This window comes from Erigeron canadensis, chromosome 2, assembly GCF_010389155.1.
Source record: "Erigeron canadensis isolate Cc75 chromosome 2, C_canadensis_v1, whole genome shotgun sequence".
Taxonomy (NCBI): Eukaryota; Viridiplantae; Streptophyta; class Magnoliopsida; order Asterales; family Asteraceae; genus Erigeron; species Erigeron canadensis.
This window is the reverse complement of record NC_057762.1, coordinates 4,298,855-4,321,701: the sequence shown is the minus strand read 5'-3', so window position 1 is coordinate 4,321,701 and position 22,847 is coordinate 4,298,855. Positions and strand designations below refer to the sequence as shown.

General features: G+C 34.5%; 3 protein-coding genes across 4 annotated transcripts; 2 read left to right on the top strand and 1 right to left on the bottom strand.

Moving 5' to 3' along the window:
• Nucleotides 1–1,573: 1,573 nt before the first annotated feature.
• On the top strand, nt 1,574–7,691 carry LOC122587498 (CSC1-like protein HYP1). 2 transcript variants are annotated; one of them, XM_043759685.1, is made up of 11 exons: nt 1,574–1,701; nt 2,841–3,178; nt 3,398–3,550; nt 3,679–3,742; nt 3,820–4,029; nt 4,982–5,170; nt 5,254–5,552; nt 5,676–5,952; nt 6,133–6,408; nt 6,688–6,921; nt 7,082–7,691. In XM_043759685.1, the coding sequence occupies exons 2-11, from the start codon at nt 2,898–2,900 to the stop codon at nt 7,238–7,240; spliced, it is 2,142 nt and encodes a 713-aa protein (XP_043615620.1). In that variant the 5' UTR covers nt 1,574–1,701; nt 2,841–2,897; the 3' UTR covers nt 7,241–7,691. The 2 variants fall into 2 exon arrangements, with proteins under 2 accessions (XP_043615620.1, XP_043615619.1); XM_043759684.1 differs by having other exon boundaries at nt 2,838–3,178.
• A 2,082-nt stretch (nt 7,692–9,773) lies between these two features.
• Nucleotides 9,774–10,850, top strand: LOC122587553 (ethylene-responsive transcription factor ERN1-like). Its single transcript, XM_043759735.1, has one exon. The coding sequence runs from the start codon at nt 9,774–9,776 to the stop codon at nt 10,848–10,850; it is 1,077 nt and encodes a 358-aa protein (XP_043615670.1).
• Nucleotides 10,851–11,577: 727 nt separating this feature from the next.
• LOC122587552 (geranylgeranyl transferase type-2 subunit alpha 1-like) lies at nt 11,578–21,932 on the bottom strand (the record flags this gene model as incomplete). The annotated part of the gene is made up of 11 exons (XM_043759734.1): nt 11,578–12,205; nt 12,529–12,715; nt 13,135–13,324; nt 13,478–13,535; nt 13,714–13,732; nt 13,792–13,940; nt 13,972–14,351; nt 15,949–16,056; nt 16,143–16,303; nt 16,859–17,012; nt 21,877–21,932. Coding segments are annotated over 11 exons (1,851 nt in total), but the record flags the coding sequence as incomplete, so codon positions are not given.
• Nucleotides 21,933–22,847: the final 915 nt, after the last annotated feature.

The window sequence follows — 22,847 nt, the reverse complement described above, 5'->3', positions numbered from 1 at the left end:
GAAAAAGTTAATCAGCTTGAGAGTAGAGTTGATCGAGTCGACACTCGTACAAAATCTGTATTTACATATAAGAGTCAATCGTGTGATGACGTCTTGGCCGATGATATACTTTTTGAGGTGGTTTAAGTTACTTAATTTGTATAGTTTACTAATTACGACTCCTTCACATAATTAACTTGTTTAATTTACCAACTCAATCACAGGATACCAACACACCTAAATCATATTGCCCCCAGCCATATGAAGATGTACAACTTAATAACACCAAGGCACTTAATGAGGTATTGATGCATAACCCATTACCAGTTACAAAAGATTTGTTTGTTGGCATGTCTAACAGGGGTTACTAATTACTGCTTTTGTTTATGTAGAACGAAGAAACAATGTATGTGTTAAATAAAGAACGTATTGCAGAGGTCTTAACACAAGTTGTGACTGGTTTCAATAAGGAGAAAAAGCTAGAGGACGCTCGAGAAGAATTCATGAATGCTGCCCATTATAATAGGTTTCAAGCACACATGGAAGCAAAGAAGAATGCAGAAGAAAGATCGAATGAAACCTGGAGGAGCATACGGGAAGGTCGACGGGACTCTAAGAAAAAATGTCTCCATTTGAAGAGTATCAATGTAAAGGGTGAACCATCTACTGTCCGTTCATTTATCCCTAAGTCAGACTTTTGTAAGTTGCGCCCGGTTGCACCTTGGGTTGAGGTTTGGGCATATACATTGGTTTATTTGATGTTACTTTTTACATGTACAAGTTAGAATATTTTATTCCTTTTTAATTTGCTTTTTCTTTTAGGATCTAAAACGGGACGATCCAACAAAAATGTATCCGATGCCTAGTTATCAATACCATGATTTTTACTGTTTATTAAAATGACTAATCATCTTTAACAAGGAATTATACTGTTTGTTGATCTGACATATCAACTTTAACACGGAAATTTAACGCAAATGTCGGAAGCAAACTAGCTAATTGTCAGTTGGCCTATATATAGGGGATAATATTTTGTAACCATTTAATCATATCAAAACTTGACCAATCCTTAACTTTTAACTTTTTACCACATAACTAGTTTCACATTCTTAACTTTTTACCACATAACTTTAAATTTTTCAAATTCAACCATCAAAGTTTCATTTTCTTTATTTTTTAACTTTTGCTATGAAAGTTATTTGTATCTAACACGTATATTTAGTCCTGTGGCGAAGCTCGGGGTTAATATACTAGTACTAGTTATAAATATAAAATGATCTTCGCAACAATTGTTGATTAAATTTTCTGTCGACAAGCACGAGATTTAAAACTAGTTATTATTTTAGATAATATAATATAATATATATTTTTCCTTTTTCTTTTTAAATTTAAGAATTAAATGTAACCATAATAAAAGGCGCGGATAGTGATACAAACAGACAAACCCATATATATCTCTTAGCTAACGGAATCCGTTAAATCATTTAACGGAATACACAAATATCTACGTTAATTCAAAAGACACGTTGACCGGGTGTTAAACGGAGTCTTTCTAAATCTGGCATGTCCTCTCATTTCAGGTCGGTTTTAAAAAATAAATAAATTCTGAAGAGTGACGAATTAGCAGAAGAAGAAGCTTAAACTCAAATCCACCTTAAAAAAGATTCTTTCCTTCATTGATTTCCCTGTCCGTATCTATCGCCGCATTATTCGTTAATTCAGGTACCTGCAATTATAATTTTAATTATAGTATATATATATATATAATAATCTCATATATACAGCTTAATATAATATGATTAAATACAATCATTTCTAGCTATAGATATAGAAATGCTTATGATTTCTGTATCTACATCTATCTGTATCTATATTTCTAATTCAGGTTATTATTTTATTACCTGCTAAAAACACTATGTTGTTACATTTTATCTAATTTTAATTGCTAATACACTAGGTGCATCTTTTTATTATTTTTATTATGTTTATACTGAATTAAATTAGATGTTTATCGATATTTTGCATCTCTATAAGTGTGTTCAGTGTTCAGTTATGATTTAGCGTAATTTTGATTAAATTTTTGATGTTTGAGTAATTTCGTAGGAAATTATCACCGCTTTTATACTATAAAGCGTAACATCGGTGTATATAGGTTGTGTATGATATAGTCAATATTAGTTCGATACTCTAGTCTTACTAGATAGAGAGAGAAAGATATATGCATTTGTCCCCTAATCTGTTTGTTTAGTGAGTTCATGTTTAATTAAGACTAGAGATTTAAGGATTATTAGATTATGCGTAGAGAATTTGGTTTTGCTCTAGATATTCATTGGTTTATATGGTTATTTATGCTTAGTGATTATGTTCATTTGAGTTGACTGTTCCTCTTATTGGATCCTGTCTGTTTTGTTTTCTGTGGCAAAAAGGCTTTTGAGATGGTTGGCAGGTTGTAGATGATCGAGCATGTTCACTAGCTGAAAAACAGATATCATGTAGATAATTTTAATGAGACCATGTGATGTGTGACGATATATAGAAAGGTTTAGCATGACTTCAGTTAGTGGTACTAACTACTAAGGGGTCGATGGGAATCTGAGATAGTCCATGACCTCACTATTGTTATATACAAAGTGTCATATATCTTCTTACGTGTCACAACTCGTGGGTCGTCACAAAATTGCAAAAGTCCATCTTTCCAATTTGTTCCCAGCGTCATGTTTGAATCCGTTTAAATATTGAGTTTCTTTCTGGTGCTCCCCTTTAGGATAAACGGTACTTACTACCAGTAATATAAAGTTTTAATTATATGATTGATATCTTAGAGATTGACTTTTGATGTTTATCAACTTACCATGCAGCAGATGTTTCGGAACTATTAAGACAGTTTGGAGTAATTGTGGTTTTAGCATTCTGAACCAATGATCCTTTCTGCTCTTCTGACTTCTGTCGGAATAAATCTTGGTTTATGTTTTTTATTCTTCATTCTATACTCCATATTGAGTAAACAACCTGGTAATGCTGATGTATATGCACCACGCTTAGTTGCTGAAGGAAAACTTGAACAGAGAAATAATTTCAACTTGGAAAGGTTACTTCCATCTACCAGTTGGGTGAGCAGGTCATGGAATCCCTCCGAAGAAGAACTTCTCCTGCGTGCCGGTTTAGATGGTGTTGTCTTTATGCGCATTATCATATTCAGGTTACTGACTTCCGTTTCAAATAATTAAATTGTGAAATTTCGTAACCCTATCATATGCAAGAAAACAATCTACATGTATATGCTAAACAATATGGGGATGCTATATTTTGTGTCTATGACGTTAGTAGGATATAACTAGTAAAAGTCAAAAGCGTATGGAGATGCGGAAATGTCCTTCTATCAGAGTATAAGCTATCTAATGCTATTCCTCTATTGCAGTTTAAAAGTAGCTGCTTTTGCTGCGGTTGTTGGCCTATGTGCTCTTCTGCCAATCAATTATATGGGAAGTCAGATTTTTATTGATTTTTCTGATCTCACAAACAAGTCTCTGGAATCATTCAGTATTTCAAATGTGAACGATGGATCGAAGAAGTAATTGTTTACCATCCTTACTCTTGAACGTTTAACTATTGCAGCCATTTATTATTATTATTGTATGTCAGTTTTAATCATGATGTCACCTGATGTATTAGATAATACTTTTGTTTTGGTTGCTGAAGGTTATGGGTTCACTTCGCTGCGATATACATTTTCACTGCATTTGTATGCTATCTTCTATATGTTGTAAGTATTTGCCCCTTCACCAGTAAGTATTGGACTTCCATTCTTATATAAATTATTGAAGAACTTGCAATCTGCAGGAGTATCGTTATATATCTTTGAAAAGGCTTGCATACTATTACTCATCCGAGCCTAAGCCAGAACAGTTCACTGTACTGGTTCGTGGTATTCCAAAATCGTCTACAGACAGCTTAAGTGGAAGCGTTGCGAAGTTTTTCTCGGAATATTATCCTTCCTTGTATCTTTCACATTGCATGGTGTACCACACTACAAAGATTCAGAAGATAATTGTAAGTAAATTCTGAAGCTTTTACATTTGGTGCAGGTGGCGCCTGAGGTTGTACTGGCATAGTTTAATGTCACACTTTCAGTTTGTCCATAACATATGAAGAGTTTTCAAGTCATACGGGCATGCTAGGTTGATTTTAACATTCCCATAGCATCAAATTTCGACAGAAGCAAAATTTTATCTGTAACTGGAATGTAGAATTTGGAAGTTTTTGTGATATATGAACTAAACAGCCTGACACAGAAATAATACTATTTATAATTGGTGGATCTTCATCCTCTTTATATTCACACGCGTTTCCAGTAATGCTTGCAGAGTCCTATTTTACAGAGAAATTTATCTGATTGCGGTCTTGACCCTCAGTGAAAGTCTCTGAAATCAATTCCCCCATTCACAAGTGTTGCATCCATTTCCCTTCTTGGATGTCCCACTATAAATTGGAAGTTTTCCATTTTTACAAACTTTATTTCACCTACTTTAGGAATGACCTGTTTTGATTTTCTGAAATATGGTCTAAAACTCAAAGGGCCTATAGGTATCATCTGTTACCAACAAAAACTTTCTTAGAACTACTCCATTAGATATTTGAAAATATGTTTGATCATACCAATAGGGTGAACCTCCAGTGGTACTGCCATCATGTGACCACATGGGCCCACAGATGAAGGCTAGAGGTCACAGGTTCAAAACTTGCCAAAAGGCAAGTGGAGAAACTATATCTTGTGATCCATGTGTGAGGATGGTGACTTACCAGATGTGTGTTCAATGCGGTGTGCACTGTGGGTACCAAGACGGTACATGGGACCTAAGGGTTCCCACCCATTTACCCTATATATGTTTGATTATCTCCTCCATTCACAAACGCATAATGTCAGATCTATATGATTCTGTTTTTAACGTGTTTGGTGCATTTAATCCATCTAATTCCTGTTTGTCCGGTAAATTCATTCTAGAGTGACGCTGGTAAAGTCTCAAGAAAGCTTGCTCATCTGAAGTCAACGCAAAAGGCTTCTCAACGGTTTGGGCGTGTTGGATTTTGTGGAATTTTTGGGCCCAAAGTTGATCTTTTGGACTATTATGAAAAGAAATTAGAAGATCTGGAAGAGAAGGCGAGGAAGCAACAATCATTACTTAGTGGGAAGGTGAGTGCAGTGTTGGTTGGAACCTATGCCTATTGGACCTGCTATTGACATAAATTTTGTGTTGGGTTTATCATTTCCAATAGGAAGTACCTGCTGCTTTTGTATCTTTTAAGTCACGGCTTGGTGCTGCGGTAGCATTACACATCCAACAAGGAGAGAATCCTACAGAGTGGCTTACTGAGCGGGCCCCAGAGCCTCGGGACATTTACTGGCCCTTCTTTTCCGCATCTTTCTTAAGTAGATGGATCGGGAATGTTGTGGTGGTTTTTGCTTGTGTAATTCTTACAATTTTGTTCTTCATACCTGTCATCATAGTGCAGGGTCTCACTAATTTGGACCAGTTAGAGACCTGGTTCCCTTTTCTAAAAGACGTATTGAATATGTGAGTGTTTTCAACTGTCAGTTCACTCTCTACCAATTACTTCTTTCATGTTGAGTTAGTCCATTTAAGGTCAAGTACTTTTGAACATCCTGTAATGCTAACACAAGCTATTTTGGGATGCAGAACGTTTATAAGCCAGGTCATCACAGGATATCTTCCTAGTCTCATTCTCAAGATGTTCTTATATCTTGTACCACCTGTCATGATTATGTTATCCTCTATTCAAGGCTATGTTGCCCACAGTCAGATAGCGAGAAGTGCATGTAACAAGATGTTATGGTTTACCATATGGAACATATTCTTTGCAAATGCTTTATCTGGATCAGTTTTATATCGGGTTAATATCTTTCTAGAGCCCAAAGAAATACCAACTATATTAGCTGTTGCTGTTCCAGGACAGGTAAATAAAAGTCCTCAACATATAACCCTTATGTAACCAGATCGTGAATATTGAGATGACTTGTCGTATTTAATGGAATTCATGCATAATCATGAGTTGGAAGAGTGAGAAAGCAATTTTTTCATAAATCAGAAAACTGAACTTTCAATGAGTTTTATTGACGTTTGAAGTTCTCTGCAGGCTACATTCTTCATAACGTATGTTGTGACTAATGGGTGGACTAATACATCTTCAGAACTTTTTCGCTTGATGCCCCTCGTTTCCAGTTACATGGGAAGAATTTTTTCGGCTGAAACTGGTGAAAATTTTGAAGTGCCTTCACTTCCTTACAGCAGTGAGATTCCCAGCATTCTCTTATTTGGTCTTCTTGGCATTACATATTTCTTCCTGTCACCCTTAATTCTGCCGTTTCTACTGGTTTACTACTGTCTGGCATACATAATTTACCGTCACCAGGTTAGATGGATTCATGAAATGTATTACTGTTCATAGGAATGCTCTTTTTTGTGTAAATTACAGCATTTTTGGAAAACCTGATCCGGAACTCCATTTCAGTGGGTGGTGAAAATTGACATTTCGTTATATATAACCTGTTTTGACACAAATAACACTGGCATTTCAGTCATTCAGTGGGCTGGTGGCTTCCTTCTTTTGAAACTGCATAATGCTGCTCTAATGTGTTGCAGACTGTTTAGACAAACAATGAATAATGATGCTATGTTATTTCTTTTACAGTTGCTCAATGTTTATTCACCAAAGTTCGAGACTGGTGGAACGTTTTGGCCAATTGTGCATAACGCTACAGTTTTTTCGTTGGTATTGATGCACATAATTGCTGTGGGGATATTTGGTCTGAAGCAAGTTCCTCTGGCTTCCGCTTTAACTACCCCACTCCCAATCATCACTCTTCTGTTTAATAGCTACTGCCGGAAACGGTTCCTACCAGTATTTAAAGGTTATCCAGCTGAGGTATAAAAATAGTTGTTGCTCAAGTAATTCACATTATAGTAACTTTGAAAGTGTCAAGTGTGTCAAATCCACCTAATTTGTATCAAGCTGTGACTGTTGCTTCCACTGACTTATATCTTGCTATCAGATTAATGCAACTAAAATATTACTCATTGTGCAGAGTATGATAAAGAAAGACAGAATTGACGAAAATAATCCGGCAGTGTCTGATTTGCATGAGAAACTAATTTCTGCATATCAAGATCCAGCGTTGAAGCCAACCCGGTTCTCCGGAAGAACCGATGGCCATAATGCCCCACTTCTTGCGTCTGAGGTATGAATGTGCTAATTCTTAAAAGAGAAGATTTATGTGTACTTTAAGACCAATTGACATTTGGCCTGGTACTGAATGTGATCTCCAAATTTGTGCACGAATGGATGGGATATCTGTTATCTTACGGGTGAGATTCTTTTCAAATATGTGAAGTTTTGATGGCAGTTATTGATGTGTGAGTGAACCTTGCTTGATGTGACTGAAGTAATCATGTTAGGTTTGTAATGTTGTTTGAGATGTAAATAGCATTGTAGAAGATACAATAATGTCAGATGGTTTGTGATGGTGAATTTGTTTAGTTGTTTCCAGAGAACAATAATTCTAATAATACAACGTTATTCCCTTCGCTTGAAGCCTTGAATGGTATAGTCTGTCCAGGTGATAACACCTTGTAGGTTGCAGGTCAATGATCAACATTTGTAATTTTGTATATTCAAATCAATAGTCTTTTATGTTAGGACATTGTATTATGTTATATCAACCCTTTTTTTAACAAGAGTTTCTCTCTTTAGAAACTTGATATATCCCTCATATCCGTTACTTTTTCTTGACGTAATGACATTGTATGTTTAGTTGATCCTTTTAGCCGAGAAGTGGTAGAAATTTTGACCCAATTACATATAAATGGGTGGATTTGTTTTTTGTTTTTTTTCCATATCAGATAATAATATTTGCTTTCTGAGTCATAATCAACGGTTTAGTTGCATGGTAAAATTTTTGACATAAAAAGTTCTTGTGTCCTGACACTGCCTATGTGCTTCAACCCATACGATGGGCCGTTCTGACCCCTACTCTGTTACTAAACTCACCGATTTTCCGCGCACACATTCACAGCAACTCTTATTCCGAGTCGCAATTTTTGGTGTTGTCATCAGAGTGTGTATATAGATATGTAGTTCGACTACATGAGCTTCTAGAATTACAGAAAATGCCATATTCACGGCTCCCTCTGTGTAACTTATATTAGTAGTTGAGTTGACTATGTAGCCATATAACTTGAGAACGTTACATTCTGGTCAACTTGATGACAACCACTCTTGTGTTGATGGAATGCCATTTGGAGGTATAAGAATGGCCTTTGACTTGTAATTGCCATTTGTTACCAATTAAAACATCATTAAACCAAAACCTCCCTATATATAATATTGTTATTGATATGTTATATCTTGAAACACAATTAATTATGCCATTAAACAATCGATCACTACATGTGGCAGCCTAAATCAAACATAGACTAATTATCTAAAGAGATGATGGGAGATTTAGCATCTTAAAGTTCTCTTGTCCCTTTTTTCATGGCACTACTTGATGCTGACAAAAGTGTTTTAGGGACTTGAGAAATAAAGATACCCCATCCATTTGATGATGACTTCTTAACATCTTTAAACTTATTATAGCTTCTCTTAATGAAAATTGAAGATTTGCGTCGCGAAGATGTTTATGGTCTATAACTATATTTACTGTCAAACGATCTAATTTAACCATGTATAGCATCAAATTAAATCTAAGCAACAAGGATACCTAGTACCGTCTCAAGGTATGAGAGAGGTATGATGTAGACAGTCATACATGTGCCTTATAGAGTTAGAGCAGCTAGACTTGTTAAGCATCAAAGCTAAGCTTTTGCATATATTGAGAGAATATTCGATATATTAAATACCACTTGGATTGTTTTTAAGTTTTTATATTGAATATATTGTGCCAACTTTGTATTATATATTGACACGGATGTCAGCATTAGTTGCTACTACCTTCAAATTCTTCCCGTGGCTTTAAAAAGATCCTTAGATTAATCAGTAAAAGACTCATGTTGAAATTTTCTCATGTTCAAAATAAACATAATGGATCATGTTAGATTTGTTGTGAGAGTAAGATTAGTTGGATCTTCCAATGTGAGTCATTTTTTTTATTTATATATTTTGTTGTTTTAACAGTTACTGAATTTTCCGTAAGAAAACGTTAACAAAATTATCCCGTAATACTCTAAAATATATCTGGGTCTCACGTTTTAAGACAAGTGAAGGGCTCGGTCGTGGTCCGAGCCTAGTCTTGAGACCATTTGTCCATCTTTACCTTAGTACTGTCTCATGGATGTAACTGGATGGTCTGAACTCTGAAGTTAGTTTGTGTGTTCCATACATACAGACTTTAGGTGGGTCAAACTCCTTAATAAATAATTTGAACTTTGAATAGGTCAGGAAGAAACCTCCAAATTTCACCTTTTAGGTTTGTATTAGAATACACAATAATACGTCACATCCTCTTAATCTTATTTTTATACAAAAAACATTACAAATTAAGTCATTGAACAAGCCATGGAGAAGTGTCCAATTTTCACCTTTTAGATGCAATTATTTGAATAAAAAATAAGACGTCACTAGCAGCATGACCACTTCAAATGTTGCTCATATTTTGACCAATACACTTCTTCTGTTTTTCTATATATATGCAGACATACAATGATTACTCATATCATTAACAAACCAAGCAAAATTAAACATTTTTAGTCCACTCAAAAGTACATAAAACACTTCTAAATATGGCTAGGAAGAGAAAGCAACCTATTGATCAAGAACATGGTCTTGAAAGAAACATGGTTTGGGACGGGATAGTGACCGAGGCAGAACTGACTGCAGCGTTAGATGGTCCCCACCGACCCAGAAAGAAATTTGTGGGGGTCCGGCAGCGACCATCTGGCAGATGGGTTGCAGAGATTAAGGACACCATACAGAAGATTCGGGTATGGTTAGGAACTTTTGACACGGCTGAGGAAGCAGCTCGAGCCTATGATGAAGCTGCTTGCTTACTCCGTGGGGCCAACACACGCACGAATTTCTGGCCTTGTCAACCGTTTTCAATGACCCCTGCCCTTCCTTCCAAAATTACAAGCCTTCTTCTGCGTAGGCTTGAAGCTAGGAACAGATGTTTAGAAGTTCCTACTTTGACACATAATACTTCTGTGCTAAATGTCAATCATCATGATGATGTAAAGAAGCCAAAAGAAGTCAAGGATGATGTGGTGGAGTTCTCGGATACGTTCTTTGCTGACTTTATCAATGATCTGGATCGGTATCCACCAGTCAATGATGCAAGTGATGCTAACTGCCACACAAATTTTGAGTCATGTATACCCATTAATGTGGATCATTTAGTAGATTCACATTCAAGTGGAGACACAAATAGTGGGAGTGAATCTCAAGACAAGGAAGAAGACAGGTTTGATTTTAGTTTTATTGATGAACTTGGAACTGCTTCCAACTTTTCTCCATTTGAGATAGCTCAAGAAATAGCATTAGACGCCGTGGGAGAAGAAGAAGAAGAGCCATTGACAATAAGTGAAGCAATGAAAAGGATGAAATATGAGCGCAAGTTTTCAGCTTCTCTTTATGCTTTCCATGGGATACCCGAGTGCTTAAAGCAAAAACTTGGAGGGCGGTCAAAAATGCAAAGAACTGGTCATGGAGCAAACGAAGAAGGCAATAAGGACGCAGAACGTGTGGTACTAGAAAATCAGGGAACTGTAATGGGTTCGGTTTCCTCTTCAGGTGACCTTGTTGATGCAGAATTGTCGCTATGGAGCTCCCTTGATCTTCCTGTCATTTGCTATGTAAATTAGAGCTTCATATGAAGCGTTTTTATATATACACACACTCTGGTGCATATTGGTTCTAATTTATTAACACAACAAAAGAAACTCTGAAGAATGAAGATGTATTGCAGATGTAAATTTATTTCCAGATGTCGATCCAGCACAAAGAGTATACACATATCTGAGAGCAAATTTGCAGTATGACTGTATGAGTCTTGCCTACATGTGTTCATTGGTGGTCATGGACTGTTAGATTTGTTTGTAATGAGAATTATTATGGTCCAGTAACAATGCAACAGAGTATTTGGGTATTTAAGAGAAGTTCTTTTGACTTTAACAAGTCCTTGAACCCCTGGTTTTAAATCTTTGTCGGCTGGAAGGTAAAAATAAATTAATTCCAGAAAAAATAAAAAATGGTATCTAAAAAAAAATGTACATGACTATGTATAGAGTACATGAAAGTTGGACGATGTAAATGTTGGTTTTTTAGTGTAATTGGGTTAATTGGTTATTTAGTCATAATAATACATCATATAAGTTTGGTGGTGCGGAGTGCACGCTTATATGAATTTATTATGATCTTAGGGGCGAAACCCCTAAGGCACGGGGGTCCGGGGGCAGCGCCCCTGGCTGGGGTCGAGCTAATTTCCGTTATAATTGCTTTGGCAAAAACGTCTCAGAAATTAATTTTCAGAACTTGAGGGACTAATTTTGTCAATCTTGGAAACTTGAATTTAACTGCCATAAAGGCAGTTAAATTTTTACATTCTGTTGTTACGAAAATCAGAAAGATTTTCTCTCCCGTTTTCTCACAAAACTCAAACACAAATCATACAGAAAATTCTCGAATCACTGATTGTATCCGGTTGAATAATTTGGGGTGAACCACCAAATTGATTCAATCTGAAAGCGTATCGCGCCTTCAGTGATTGTATAATCCGGTTTATTTTCGTTGTTTACTGTATATCCCCAACAGTAAATAAATTAGTACTACTACTTCAATTCTTTATCATCAAGCCATTTAAGTCCAGGCAGCAATTTAACCAGAAACGACACAAACCTTTCATCAGCAGCAGCATTCCCTGCTATATTTAGCTGTATCAAATTTAGACCTCCAATAATTGAATAAGCTTCCCAAAAGTTGTCCACTTTGACATAACCATTAGCAAGTTCTTCAAATTTTTTATCATAATCGAGTGTATGTGACAAGGGAGATGAACACAGATACCATTTTGTGTCTACAGTGTGTGCACCAATCTCATTGTGGGATATATTCAACACTTTAAGTGACTTCAATAATCTCAAAGGGTTTAATGCTGTAAAACTGCAGAGTTTATTGTGACCAAGGTTTAAGCATGAGAGAAGCTGCAAAGTCTCCAATCCTGTGAAGAAACCAGAGATTAATCAGCACGCTTAAATATGTAACCGGGTAAACAGATGAGGTTTTCCCTGTCTGGGTCACTTTATTTCAGAAACAACCCGTACCTTTTAGATAAAAAGATTTCAGAAAGGTTTTATGCATTAAAGATACACACTGAGCAGTTCACCAAGGTTAAATTACATGTCAAAATAGATTCAGGTCTAAAGGGTTATTTTCAAGGTGAGCCAAAACATTTTTTGTCTAATTTTAAATATAAAAGGTGTTAGATGAAAGTAGAGATATGTCAAGTATACATGTGAGAATTAACATATATAGATGTTTTACCTTCAATAGAATGAAGTTCGTTGTGGCTAAGATCAAGACTTTGCACCCATAATAACCGCTCAAAGGATCCAATTTTTGACAATGATAAAGAATTTAATCTTAAGCACACGGAACCAGTAATATTGGTAGAAGTTGACTCTTTATACTGCCAGCAGTATTTTAGCAAAGAATCCTTGCTTGAAGTCACCTGTAACATCACAGCTATGAGCTATCAGATTCCAAAAGTGTAAAACTGTTTTACTTAAACTTGCAACTAGTTGAATCGGAGGTGGGAAAATGATCGTGCCAGCAAAAGGGTCAAAACAATGGATTATAAATCCCTGACAAAAGAGCTCAGGCCAGGTTGATCAAACCTGCACACTCTTTATCCATTTCTTAAGTTCTAAAACAACCATTATCCTAAATATGATTATGGAAGTAATTAAAGCAACTTTGGAGGTTTCATATATTCAAATAACAGACATATAATGCCTATAACCCCATTTCACCCATTTGGCCGTATCCTTTTCAGTGTAATTTTTTAGGTTGACCCATTATTCATTAGAGATGAAACATAGTTCGAATCAACATATTCAAAGATAAATGGTTTAGAACTTAGAATGCTACCTGTTTTAAGAAAACCAAGCTGTGCTTATGCTTGTAATATTGATGATGTGACAGGTCCAACTTCATCAATTCAGAATATAGTTGCAAAACTTCCTCTACATTAGACATATTTGGAGTATCGGTTGACACCATATCATCATATGCCATCAATAATCTTGCAAGTGTAAGCTTCCCAATTTTAATACCATCACTAATATAGAAAGAAAGCAAAAATAATAAGATTTTCGAGTGGAGATGAACCATAAACATTGCAGATTAGTGATCTGTCTGGGTTATACTATATATATCTTAAAAATATGGGTTATATAGTAATGAACCAATAACGAACAGCTAGAAAAGAAACTGATCAAGTGCTTCAAGCAGATCAGTAGTCGCCCTAACTGTATACGAATGCATACAACCTGGTAAATCACTTAAGTAAATAAAGTAGATTAGATTTATATAAAAAATACTATTGTGTTAAGACAGCAAACTTTCTAACCATTTAAACTTAAAACTAATCTATAAAAACATTTGATAAATGGACAAAATGTGTTTCAAACTTTCGGGTTGATGCCCTTTCTGCCTGCACTAACTTACCAGCTAACCAATACACAACCTGCCACCCAGCACATTTTGTCACCATTACAGATTAGTAATCAAAAGGGTTAGGCATACCAATTCACCCATGTCAAAAGACCAGGGTTGGCTACATGGAATACCACTCAAGGAAGTTATCCCTTGAAAATGTTCTGAGTTAACTTTCACTTGAAATGTCTTTGAGGAGTTAGGTCTTTCATAAGGAATGCTCATATGTGCCACCCAAGCTGACCACATCCAATTTTTTTTTTTTTTTACCACATCCAAATTTATATGATAAAAGTGGACTCCAAGTAATATTCTTACATATTTCATCATCAATTTCAACACTAACAGTATGTGAACTTAAACCTTCAACTGGTTCATTAAAATAAAGAATGACAGAAGAAGACAAAGCATGTGCCTCTAGATTTATTGGTGCATTTATCTTAGAGCCATGAGGAGGCCATGAAGAAGCTAAAAGAGGCATGCCAGCTTTAACAGTTTGATCAAGAAGCCAAAGATGATAGAACCACCCACTCTGATCACCTGCATCGGTAGATACCGGATTATGTATAAACTCGTACTCATCCTTAAATAACTTCTCCTTAGGAAAATATCCTTTGACCTTTTTATCCAGTAAATGAGTTACGAGAACACTGAAAAAGTCATTGAGTATGAAAATATCACATAATATAAATAGTAAATACATATTCCTATAAAATATATAAATAATGGAAAATATGATTATAGTTTTGATAAAAAGAAAGTGCACCTAAACAATACAGAGATGAGTTCACACTGTTAAAGACATTTCATATGCTCAATATGACATGGTTTTTGAGAACCCAACCCAACATTCTTTATGGACTGAACCTTCAAGCAACAGGGTAGAATTACTCCTTAAGTTCAAAAGAGACAGTTTCATGTAGAGGAAGCATACAACTTCTATGCATAATAAGAAAGGTTACCGTGTTAGGTAGAAGATTCAATATAGGCAGGTTGGGTTAAGACGGTTAGAATTTTATTCAGGTCATAAAGGAGCGGATGAGTTGAAACAGAACACTTATTGTTCAACTTTTATATGAATGATAAGTGTGCCACCTTTTTAATTTGGTTCACCTAGCCACCTAGGTATCTTACCCGCTTTATAGCCGATTAATCCCACGGCGACCACTGAATGATTAGTGTGTCAGATTTAATTACAAAAACATTTTATTTCAAAAATTATCCAATTCTTTGAATAAAAGGTCTACTGCATTCTACACGTTTTACACATTGATTGACTTTCGATCTGTTTCTTATCTAGATAAATTGCTTTTAGGTTTTACCCCTTTGACCTGTCAGAGGTAAAACATAGCCAGTATCTCCCATTTTCAGTAAAGGTCAATTTGCTGAAATTGTTATCTCAAACATCAGCGCTTAGATATGCAAGCACTGCAACTTGGGGTTCATATATCATGAAGGAAAGGATACACAGAAAAGTGCGGTTAAGCTTTCCTACACCATTAGACCGTTGTGAATATTTTAAATTCATTAAGAATACTACTTTTTTCTTCGTTAAAGTTAGGAGATCAGTAGCTTGAGTAATGAATAAATTTGTAGAGCAAAAACCAGTTACCAATTAGATGTCTAGTCAGGTTTCATACATATATGACCAACGACAATGTTTCTCAAGGAAAGACCCATAGGGAACTGCATGATAAACTAACTGTCTTAGATGAAATTCATCATTGATGCCATTGCTGGTAGAACGATAATTTCTTTTGTGGTCTTCTCAATAGCTTAGCCACCATAGTAGTTTTTCCAATAGAGATATAGGCACTAATTAGTCACTTGGGATGGATTCAAATACGGGGAAATCCTTGAACGGATAATTAACCAAAACAAGGGTTAAAAAACATGCATTGCTCAGGCATCAATCAATAACGGTTGCACTTGGATATAGCTGTTTTACTAGTCAAGCAAGTCTAACTATTTCATCCCAGAAAATATATAACATATATTACAAGCATTTGACTGCACAAAATCTGCTTTGTTCTAGTTCATTCTCTTTCCCTGTTTTGTGCAGAAAAGTTGACTTCTAATGCAGAAATCCAATTTATAAGGCATTTGTAGCCTAAACTATGCTTAAAAGCACAAAAATATCCCCCCCCCCCCCCCCCCCCCCTTTCTCTCTCTCCCCCCCTCCAAGCAAATCAGAATAATGAATAATGTGGCTACCTAAAAACAAGAACTTACAATATGCATGCCTACCTACGATTATGCCAAGCAGAGTAATTACTGCAGTCTTTTTCTATCATATCATCAGTAGTAAATTGTAGCTCCTTCTCATCCGATATACTCTTCAAAACAGCTATGAACCTGAAGAGTGAAGATTGAATAACAAATGAGGTCCATTCAGATTTAATAACTCCCCATAAAACATATTACCATACACACACACACACCTCCGGTAATTCCAAGCGTGAAAATTGCGGGCATCTTGCTTCAGAAACTGATTTACAAACCCCAATGCCCGCTCTGTTGAAGTATCCCCTTTGCTAAGCACCCATTTTCGGTGATTCCAAGCTCCATAAGACTTGAAATTCTTCGTCAGTGCACTTTCCACCTATACATACAATCAAACCAATTTCGTAGTATTTCAAACATCTATTAAAAACTATCATACCCTTAAACAATCTTCTGCAAGTAAAATTGAAGTAAAAGCTGCCTTAAACACCTTACATCTTATACTTACGTAGGTGTATCCTGTATCAATTTCTAGGGTGATCGAAACAATTACTGTTAAAGTATAGAGACTAATCTAGATCGGATGGTCTACTTACCACCACGAAGCACGTGTCCTTTGAAATTATAAACCCCATATCAATATCAATAAGATAGTCTCGCTAGTGTGTATATAAACTAGGTTGATCTCATTCATCAAGTGAACTACATGACCCCCGTGTGTTGCCTATTTTTCCGCTCATTTACTTAGTGTGTTGCAACCGATAGTGTGTAATGAACTATTCATACGTGGTGAGCGTTTGATCCATCTTTCCCGACAAGTCTTACTACAATCTAAGTTTACATGTCAAAGCCGGTAACTTATTAAATCAAATGTATATATGTGTGTGCGTATATATATTCATCAGCAACAAGAAGAAAACAAAAAAGAACTTACAACTTGTAATTCTTGATCGATAATCGACTGAATGCAGTCAGCCGTATCTGATTGAGCTTCATTATGTTGGAATGCCAGTTTACGAAAATTCCAAGCAGTCATAAACTCGGGATTTGCTTCGATAAGCTTAGCATTGATTTCTAAGGCTTTTTTTGTTGTAATTTTAAAGTTCTCTTTAAAATTAAACCTATTTTAAAATATTGCCACCTAGGATTACATCATTTGTGTCATCTTCATAATTTTTTACAATATTTATCTTATTTATATATGTCAAAAAAGAATTTAAATATTAAAATAAAGACTAATATACAAAATTAAAAATATAATTGTTTAACTTTGGATATACGTAGGATTCCCTACAAGTACATTAAACTAAATAAAAACTCTATATACACATAATTATAAGAAAAAATAACAAAATCAAATCTCATATCAAAATTAAAGCATGTATATTATGAAAATAACAAAATCAAATCCCATACAAAAACTAAAACAGGTAAAAACTTAACATATATTTTTAAATTTGGAAAGTATTTATTTATCAAAAACATATAACTTTTTATGAAAACCTATAATAGGAGAGAGATCAAATAAGAAGGTGTCTTAAGAAGAGAAAGAGAGAAGGTCTTATGAACCAGTCACAACGCGACATGTGGATTTAAAAAAAAAGGGTGGCATTTTTGTTAATAAATCAAACTTTTATCAGCCTGGTTTTGGGTCAGCTTGGTTTTGGGTCAGCTTGGGTTATGATCAGCTTGGTCTGTCAGCTTGGTTGGGTCAGCTTGATCAGCCTAGGTTCTAAGTCAGCTTGGTTTTGGGTCAGCTTGGGATCTGGTCAGCCTGGGTTCTAGCCCAAGCTGACCCAAACCCAACCTGACTCATCCCAAGCTGACCCAACCGAACCCCAAGCTGACCCAAACCCGTAATCTACATTTGTGTAGATTGTGTGTAAATTGTGTCAAGCTAACCCAACCCCAAGCTGACCAGACCCCAAGCTGACCCAAACCTGAACCAAGCTGACCCAACCCAGAACCCAAGCTGACCCAAAACCCATAAGCTACATTTGTGTAGATTATGTGTAAATTATGTCAAGCTGACCCAACCCCAAGCTGACCCAACCTGACCAGACCCCAAGCTGACCCAAAACCCATAATCTACATTTATGTATATTAATCTACATTTGTGTAGATTATGTGTATTTGTGTCAAGCTAACCCAACCCCAAGCTGACTTAACCTGACCTAACCCCAAGCTGACCAAAACCTGACCGAACCCAGAACCCATAATCTACATTTGTGTAGATGTGTAGATTATGTGTAAATTGTGTCAAACTGACCTGAACCAGGCCCCAAGCTGACCCAACCATGACCAAAGATGACCCAGACCCCAAACTGACCCAACCCCAAGCTGACCCAAGCTGGCCTAAACCTGACAAGACCCCAAGCTGACCCAGATAAACTGACCCAAACCCAAGCTGACTGACCAAACTGACCCAAACCAAGCTGATCCAACTCAAGCTGACCCATCCCAAGCTGACCTGACCCACTGAGATCCCAAGCTGACCAAGCTTCACAAAACTTTCATTTATTTACAAAATTGCCACCGCGCTTTTTTTTTAATTTTGCCACATGTTGCGTTCTGATTAGCTAATAGGACCTTCTATCCCTTCTCTCCTTAAGACACCTTCTTCCAGGATCATCACCCTATTTATATATATACATATATATATATATATATAAAGCCTTAGAAATTGGTTAATTAAAGAGAGAATGAAAAAATATTTTACGAAGAGGTATTTTCAAAAATAAATTGGTTAATTAGAAATTGGGCTTCACCTATATCTTACGGGCTACGCCCTTTGAAAAATAAAATATTTTTAATAAAATTTTAAAATTTTTATATGAAATTGGTTAATTAAAGAGAAAATGAAAAAAGTGAAAAACGGAAAAAAAAAAGTTCAAAAAAGAAGCTAAAAAAAGTAAAAAACGAACCTTCTCTCCTTAAGGTACCTTCTCATTTGATCTCTAGACCGTCCATTTTCATCCGATCTAATCACCACTGATCATCTCCGGCGACTTTTCCGGCGAGAATCAGGTTCGTTTTCGGCTAGATACGGTACGGGCCAGAGGCCCTCATCCGTTCTAAGCAGACCGTTAAGGGGCGCATATGGGAATCGTATGGATTTGATGGGCGGAGATCCAAGAGATGGTGGCGGTTTGATATGGTACGAGCGTAGCCCTTGCTGTCGGCGCCGGCGCCGTGGTCGGAGATGATGTTGGTGGTGGCCGTAGAAGGAGGTAGAAGGAGTTCTAAAAGTCCCTAAGGAGTCCCTAAAATAACTTTTGCCTATATATATATATATATATATATTAAAACAGTAGTTAACCGAGCCTTCTGAATCACTCTTCAAATTCAAAGTTATGCTAAAAATTTGCCATGTAGGATTTATCCTATGTGGCATCTCCATATTTTTTTAACAATATTTTATTTTTTTAATTATAATTATAGATATTAAAAAGAAAAAAGATCCAACTAATTACTTATATTAATATTATAATTATATATATATATATATTAAAGATTGAAAGTATCCCCATTTTATTGTTCATAGAATCTACGTTATTTGGCAACAAAATTTCAAACTCCTTCATTCTCATATATTATTGTCGATATATTTTATTAAGTATAGTAGGATTTTAAATCTTTTTAATGAAAAAATTGATATTACTTATCCAATCACACGAATGTCCATCCTATATATACAAAATTTTTGAGCTTATGTCCCCTCTCTTAACTCTTTACTAGCTCAACGCATTAGATTTAAGTTCTTAATTTGGTTAAGTATTTATATTTATTTATTTGAATTTATTTGAATATATGTCTTGATAGATTTTAGCTTTTATTATTTTCATGAATTGAAAAAAATCTTACTATATTGATATATATTGGTTTATGATACAAATTTGTTTTATTATTGATGTGCATATTGTCTTATTCTATGTTTTCTAATAAATTCTCTGCCCCATATGGGTATATTTGTTTTCCATTAGACGTGTGAAAATAGTTAATGGTACTTTTGTTATAATACTAATTAGTTTGTTTGCTTTCATGACTCTTCAATTTCCACAAATACGAGAAGCCGGAGATCTCTAGAGGTGACTTGGTTTGATGTGTTTGAGATTGTCTTTATATATTAACTCCAACTTCCCCTGTTTCGCTCTTATAATAATAATTAAATATATTCCGTTCTTATTGTGATATCCCAGATGTATCGTGGGCTTTGGTTAATTAGTTGTCACAAAGTTTTAGTATGGGCTATAATATGTGCTTGACAAGTAATCCTAGATTTGTTCTCATCTGTTCTTATTTTAATTTGGTTCTCATTTGAGTATTACTCTAAATATTGTTTAAAAGGGCAATATTGGAAAAAAAAAATAAAAAAAGAAAAGCTACACGTAAAAGAAAGAAAAGAATTTGTAAAAGGGCAATATTGTCTAAAAGGGCAATATTGGATGCACCAAATTATTATATATATTGATAAAAATCTTAAGACTAAGAATTTTACATATACAATATTTCCTACAGTAAAACATGGATGCACCAAATTCTATATATATAAAATATGAATGCACCAAATTTTGAATATGCATAAAGTACAAAGGATTTACAATTCAACCATCACATATATATCCATAAAACAAGATTTATTAGAATTTAAAAATAATATTTTTTATTAAAACATTAAAACACGAATGACGGTTACACAAATTGCTAATTAATTACCTGCAAAATTATAGTATGAAAATGAAAATAAGATGGAGTTATGTGACATGTGAATGACGGTTACACAAATTCTTTTCTTTCTTTTACGTGTAGCTTTTCTTTTTTTATTTTTTTTTTCCAATATTGCCCTTTTAAACAATATTTAGAGTAATACTCAAATGAGAACCAAATTAAAATAAGAACAGATGTGAACAAATCTAGGATTACTTGTCAAGCACATATTTTAGTCCATACTAAAACTTTGTGACAACTAATTAACCAAGGCCCACGATACATCTGGGATATCACAATAAGAACGGAATATATTTAATTATTATTATAAGAGCGAAACAGGGGAAGTTGGGGTTAATATATAAAGACAATCTCAAACACATTAAACCAAGTCACCTCTAGAGATCTCCGGCTTCTCGTATTTGCGGAAATTGAAGAGTCATGAAAGCAAACAAACTAATTAGTATTATAACAAAAGTACCATTAACTATTTTCACACGTCTAATGGAAAACAAATATACCCATATGGGGCAGAGGACTTATTAAAAAACATAGAATAGGGCAATATGCACATCAATAATAAAACGAATTTGTATCATAAATCAATTTATATCAATATAGTAAGATTTTTTTCAATTCATGAAAATAATAAAAGCTAAAATATATCAAGACATATATTCAAATAAATTCAAATAAATAAATATAAATACTTAACCAAATTAAGAACTTAAATCTAATGCGTTGAGCTAGTAAAGAGTTAAGAAGGGAGACATAAACTCAAAAATTTTGTATATATAGGATAGACATTCGTGTGATTAGATAAGTAATATCAATTTTTTCATTAAAAAGATTTAAAATCCTACTATACTTAATAAAATATATTGACAATAATATATGAGAATGAAGGAGTTTGAAATTTTGTTACTAAATAACGTAGATCCTATGAACAATAAAATGAGGATACTTTCAATCTTTAATATATAATATATATATATAATTATAATATTAATATAAATAATTAGTTGGATTTTTTTTTTAATATCTATAAATATAATTAAAAAAAATAAAATATTGTTAAAAAAATATGGACATGCCACATAGGATAAATCCTACATGACAAATTTTTAGCATAAATTTGAATTTGAAGAGTGATTCAGAAGGCTCGGTTAATTACTGTTTTAATATATATATAGATATATATAAAATAATAAGATGAAATAAGTAAATAAAAGGAAATGGGTGGATAGATACTCATGGTTGTGATGAAAATGAAGAAATTGTGATTGTAATTTTCGAAGTTGTTATTCAGATGCCGGATTCTTTTTAAATTTTATTTATTTTTTCAAATTACCTTCTTTTCTTTTCTTCTAATACAAGATAATGAAACTTTGGGCCTTTTAATACAGATGGCCCAAATCAATTAAAAAAAAAAAACCAAAATTCCATCAGCGGTTATTTTTATGGCGGGAAATCACTAGTTTCAAAAAACTGAGTCAGATTCATGCTTCAATGATCATTAATGGATTAAATAGAAATAAATTTAATCTTCGAGAAGTTTTATTAGTTTCGGCGTTGGTTATACCTTTTGGAATTGGTTATGCGTACCAAGTGTTCGATCATATTACTCAACCGGACTTATTTATGTGGAATGTTATGCTTAGAGGCTTGGCTCAAAGCCCGAACCCTGGAAAGACTGTTTCTTTGTTTAACCAGATGGAAAAACGAGATGTTAGGCCGGATCGTTATACTTTTTTCGTTTGTACTAAGCTTTCTTGGATTAACATGGGTTGTGATGTTCATGGGAAGATCATGAAAAATGGGTTTGAAGATAATACGTTTGCGAAGAATACCCTTATTTACTTTCATGCTAATGTTGCGGATATAGATATTGTGGAATGTCACATGATTCATAAGGGGCCGTTTGGTTCCTGAATTTATTGAAATTTGGTAAAATGGAATTTGAATTTTTTTCCTTGGCATGTTAGATTAACATATACGAAATAACTATAAAGTTCAATAATATATATGTATAAGTCGATGTTACTCAGTCACATTTGAACACTAGAAAAAGGGAAACCATAAAAGTACACCAACAACTAGTAAAATTGTCAAATATGTTAATGTCTTTTGGACTCATATACTTAAATCAGAACCTATATATACACACATAAAATGAAGCATGCATGTACAATAAGAAATGTTGAAAGCAAAGAAAA

What these genes read in the sequence shown, in the direction of transcription:
- LOC122587498 (XM_043759685.1), top strand. Translation starts at nt 2,898, where the DNA reads ATGATCCTTTCTGCTCTTCTGACTTCTGTCGGAATAAATCTTGGTTTA. An exon ending in ATGCGCATTATCATATTCAG is followed by an intron (nt 3,179 to 3,397) that starts GTTACTGACTTC and finishes CCTCTATTGCAG; the next exon opens with TTTAAAAGTAGCTGCTTTTG. An exon ending in CTGTTGCTGTTCCAGGACAG is followed by an intron (nt 5,953 to 6,132) that starts GTAAATAAAAGT and finishes AGTTCTCTGCAG; the next exon opens with GCTACATTCTTCATAACGTA.
- LOC122587553 (XM_043759735.1), top strand. Translation starts at nt 9,774, where the DNA reads ATGGCTAGGAAGAGAAAGCAACCTATTGATCAAGAACATGGTCTTGAA.